Genomic DNA, 1206 nt, shown 5'->3' with positions numbered 1-1206 from the left:
GCCCTGGCACCTTATTGAGAATGACGGCCACACAGACAGCCTGAAATACAAGGACCAATCACAGCTGCTTTTTATCTGCACACTTTCGACGCGTAGTTGGTTATTTTTTGCGGTGCGCAACAACTGTTGTGCGGCCGCGCACAGTGACAGATTTGACGGTTGCAGAGGCTATGCGTCAAAAGCATAAATTGGCCTTTATTCATCTCAAAGGAACTTCTTAGTCCTTCGCTTCATTGATGGTTGTTTCCACTGTGATCACAGCGGTTCAAACCTTGTTGAATCACTTCATGAATGTGATTCAGCTCCTCACCATGGATGCTCTTGAAAGCAACCTGGCAGAATGATGTCATGGTGTCCCGGCTTTTCTCCTGTTTATATCTGCTGTGGGCTCCAGCCCAGTTCGTGTTCACTCCCACTATCAGAGCTTCAAATTATCTTCTCCTCCATCCTCCCATGGGGGTTACTGTGAGGTTGAAAGGCCTTTGATGACCGTTTTCCCCATTTCCTCTTCCTGTTTTTGGGAAGAACCTGGAGGAGAAGCCAAGGATCAGATCCGAACAGAGTCAGATTATATCGAAGCAGCAGACGGAACCGGATCAAGTAAATGTTTAAGAAAAAGACACTTTTTTTAAAGATTTTGGGCTAAAATCATGCAGCCCTACCGAGAAGTGCTTAAGAAAAAAATCCAGACTTTCCTAAAGATTTAATTTTCATAAGTTTCAGTGTCTCAATTTCATCGGTTCAGTTTCATTGGTTTTATGGTTCCAGTGGTCAGAGCTGTAGTGACGGCGGTTTAATCTTGGACAGTAGGGGAGTAACGTGTCTCCGCTTTATGTGTCCAATTAGCTGTATGTCCAACTGTCCTTGATTAGGCTGCGGTCGTTTCTCAATGCACAAGAACGCGAGTGCGGACTCGTGTCCCCAAGTATGTTCTTCAGAAGAACACAGGAAAGTCTGGACTCGGGGAGAACGGGAGCGCACTGATGACATCACCGCATGCTCAGCTCGTCTGTAGCTGCTTTTCGCCTCCTGTTATTAATAGTCTCTAATAATAAATTCTTACTTTTTTCATTTAGTGGGTTAATAATGAATAACACAGATAAACACAAATAAAATGCGTTCAGCCTCGGAGGTCCGCTCGTTGCCGCGGTCCTCACAACATTGGAACTTTTTTTAGATTAAAGGAATAGTACACCCAAAACATGA

The 1206-nt window shown here is 44.5% G+C and overlaps 1 protein-coding gene across 1 annotated transcript in view; it reads left to right on the top strand.

The window, feature by feature from the left end:
- dennd6a (DENN/MADD domain containing 6A) overlaps positions 1-1206 on the top strand; it is a 36517-nt gene that overhangs the window by 7404 nt on the left and 27907 nt on the right. The window contains exon 3 of the mRNA XM_015400665.1: positions 847-925. Within this exon, the coding sequence (XP_015256151.1) occupies positions 847-925 (79 nt within the window). The remainder of the gene's footprint in view (positions 1-846; positions 926-1206) is intronic.

Source organism: Cyprinodon variegatus, unplaced genomic scaffold, assembly GCF_000732505.1.
Source record: "Cyprinodon variegatus isolate N-32 unplaced genomic scaffold, C_variegatus-1.0 Scaffold1131, whole genome shotgun sequence".
Taxonomy (NCBI): Eukaryota; Metazoa; Chordata; class Actinopteri; order Cyprinodontiformes; family Cyprinodontidae; genus Cyprinodon; species Cyprinodon variegatus.
Note: the sequence above shows the minus strand (reverse complement) of the source record. Positions and strands in the feature narration are given on the sequence as shown.